This window comes from Myotis nattereri (assembly GCF_964212035.1).
Source record: "Myotis nattereri genome assembly, chromosome: 8".
Taxonomy (NCBI): Eukaryota; Metazoa; Chordata; class Mammalia; order Chiroptera; family Vespertilionidae; genus Myotis; species Myotis nattereri.
In genome coordinates, this window is record NC_138083.1 from 60,047,356 (window position 1) to 60,050,542 (window position 3,187).

Sequence of the window (3,187 nt, forward strand, 5' to 3'; positions counted from 1 at the left end):
AGAAACTCCTAAATGGTTAATACTATCTCTATTTAAAAGTTAAAAATGTACTGGAAATTATTTGAGTAATGATGGCGCTGAGCACTTTAGGGACAATAACTACAATCATAGTAGCTGTGTCTTAGCAAAATATTTTCGATTTATTAGTCAAACTGTTAAATGTTTGTGTTAGAAGCATTAATTCCAAGGCAAAATGAGGCGATATTTGTTTGTTTGGAAATTTTTTTATTAAAAAAGATTTTTAATAGTAATGCTACTTTCAATACAGGTGTGATGGTACTCAATAAAGTATTGTGTACTACTCGATATAGTGAATTTAAGAATGTTAACAGTCCAACTAGATTCTGGCCCCCTCTCTCTCCATTAGCAGCCCTAGTAGCAAAATGTAAATATCCTTTTAAAAAATAGAGAGGCCTGTGGGCAGTTGGGTGAGCAGAGTGGGGTGGGGTAAGGAAAGTGCTCTTTCCTGACATCCTCATGCTTTTGGTTTCGACTTCATCTAGTAATGTCAGTTCCCAGAGATCTGAATCAAACCCTTCTGTGATCCGCGAAAGCGCAGGAGAAAAAAAGCTTGTCATTCACAAGCAGCCATGGACAAAACCAGCAGCAGAATACAGGGTGAGGGAAATTAGGGATTCAAAAAAGAAGTGAAAGTGCACAGTTACTGTAAAAATATATTATTTTGATCCTAAGAAAATTAAGAGCATTTTATCTAATGAACTAGATTGCTGACCTTTTAATACATTTGGTTTTCATGGAACATACAATCACCATCGGCCATAGAAGACTAGTTTGCATTTAAAAAAATTGCTTGGAGTTATCTACAGGACTCTTGTGAACACAGTTCCAGGACAACACTCCGCAGCTCTTTGGGTATCGGAAGATTCCCTCCCAGAAGTCCACGGGAAAGAGGGGGCGAGCCTATCTTCTCACTCCTTTCCTCCTGGCTCCTCTTTCCCTAATCGCCAGTACTTTCCAGTTCTCCGACCTCTGCCCCCGGGGCGTGAGACCGGGAAATCATGAAGAGTTTCTCCTGGTTTGTAAACGGCCTCTGCACTGGCTGGGGTGGCTGGTCCCTGGGTGGCCCTTGGCTGGCATCCTCCGGGACGGTCTCCGGGGGGCTCTGCTCCTCTGCGCCCTGGGCGGCGGTGGCCTCACAGTCTGGACTTTTACTGGCTCCTGCGTCTACCACCGACTCCAAGGAGGTGCCGGCCTCCCGCAGGGGGGTGTAGCCTTTATGGCTGCAGGATAGGTCCTCGGACTGGGAGCTGGGCGAGCCCAGCCTGGCGGGGGGCGAGTCCTCCAGTTCCAAGGGGGGCGAAGGGGAGGCAGCTTTGGCCAGAAGGTTCGAGTCCAGGTCCACGCTGCGCGGGGAGGGCGGGGGCTCCGGGGACAGAGGCGCCCGGCGGTCAGGGTGCCCGCTCGCGCTGCCGCGCCGCAGGGCCGCGTGCCTGCCGGTCCTGGGCAGCTGGCCGCCCCGCGCCCCGGCCTCCTCCAGCTGTCTGGGCGCCCAGCGCGCGTCACCCGGGTCGCCGCGGAGGTCGGTCAAGCTCAGGTCCAGTTCCCCCCGCGGGATCTCCCGGGAGCCGCGCTCCCCAGGGGGTCTCTGCCAGCTGCAGCTCGCGCCCTCGGAGTCCCCGTCCCCGTCGCGGTCCCCTGGCAAGGGTAGCAGCGCGAAGGCGCTCAGCGAGGAGTCCAGGAGGGAACTGGCCGTGCTCTGGCGCCCCCAGCTCCCGCGGGGGCTGCAGGGCCCGGGGGTGCTGCTGCTGCTGGCGGCCGCGGTGGCGGTGGCGGCGGCGGCCACGGCGGCGGCGGCGGCGGCCCGGCGACGGCCAGCCACACCCGAGCGCTCGCGGTAGATGCTGTACACGGCCTCCGCCAGGCTCGGCGGCTCCCGCGGGCAGCGGGAGGACGAGGCCGGGTCCGGCGGGGACGCGGAGTCCCCGGCCCTGCGGCCCCGGCTGAGCGCGGCGGGGTGCGGCCACGAGCCCCTGGCCAGCATCGCCGCCGCCCCGAAGGCGTCCCCGGCGCCGCCGCCGCTCCCGGGCTTCAGCTCCAGGCCCCGCGCCTGCACGTAGCTGAGGAAGCCATTGAGGGGGGCGGCCCCGGGGGGCGCCGAGGCGGCGGCGGCCGCCAGGTCTTTGGCGCGCAGGCTGTGCACGTCGATGACCGTGGAGTAGAGGTCCCGCAGGTTGATGATTTTGGTCTTCTTGTCGCGGTTCTCGTGCAGCACCGCGTTGGCGCAGATGAAGAGGAAGATGCCGATGCCCATGATGAGGGGCCCGAAGACCTTGAGCTTGTCCGAGTTCAGGTAGCCCGAGAAGACGCGGAAGAAGAAGCCCACGGACGTGGAGGAGGGCGGAGAAGGGGCGGCGGCGCGCACGGGAGGCGTGCTCCCGGGCGCGCCCGCGGCACTGGCGTTGGCACCGGCGTTGGCACCCCTCACCGGCCCCGGGGGGCCCTTGGACCGGCTTTTGCTGCCGCCGCTGCTGCTGTTGGCCGCGGTGGGGGCGCGGTGGCCGCTGCTGGCGGGCGGCAGCTGTTTGCCCCCCTCCCGACTGGCCCCGTTGGCCTTGGGCCAGTAACCCACGACGGCCATGGCGATGCCCACCAGCAGCACCAGGATCCCGCAGAGCGCGATGAGCCCCGAGATGGAGCACAGCTTCAGCTTGCCCTTCACCACCACCACGTCGTTCTTGCGCCTCTTCTGGACTTTCCGCTTGCGCTTGGGAACCTGGCTGGGAGGGCGGAGGGGATCCTGCTTCCGGGCGGAAATCCTCAGCAGGCCGCCGGTGGCGATCATGGCGCGCCGGTGGAGTGCGGGGCTAGCCCCGGGGGCGGAGGCTTGCGCAGGGGGGGCGCCCGCTGCCGGCTAGCTGCTCCGCCACCTCCTCCTGCTGCAAAGCAGAGGAAAACAGTCAGGCTCTCGGCTTGGCTGCAGCAACATGCCGCGCGCTGCAACTGTCCCGCTCCCCCCAGCCCTCCACAGGTGTGCCTCCGCCCCAGGCACGCTAAGGGGAGTGCGGCCTAGAGAGACCAGGGGATGGGGTAGATGGACTGGGGAAACGCAGCGTTGTTGCAAACATTGATAGAAGGCGGCAAGACACTTTGAGAGAAGCCTTCTTCTCTCCCCCATGCCTCCGTTCACACACACTCTACGGCTAACATTCCAGCGTCTTCATTTCAA

General features: G+C 61.2%; 1 protein-coding gene across 1 annotated transcript; it reads right to left on the reverse strand.

Moving 5' to 3' along the window:
• Nucleotides 1-204: 204 nt before the first annotated feature.
• Nucleotides 205-2,803, reverse strand: TMEM200C (transmembrane protein 200C; the record flags this gene model as incomplete). The annotated part of the gene is made up of 1 exon (XM_081097540.1): nt 205-2,803. The coding sequence occupies one exon, from the start codon at nt 2,801-2,803 to the stop codon at nt 959-961; it is 1,845 nt and encodes a 614-aa protein (XP_080953666.1). The 3' UTR covers nt 205-958.
• Nucleotides 2,804-3,187: the final 384 nt, after the last annotated feature.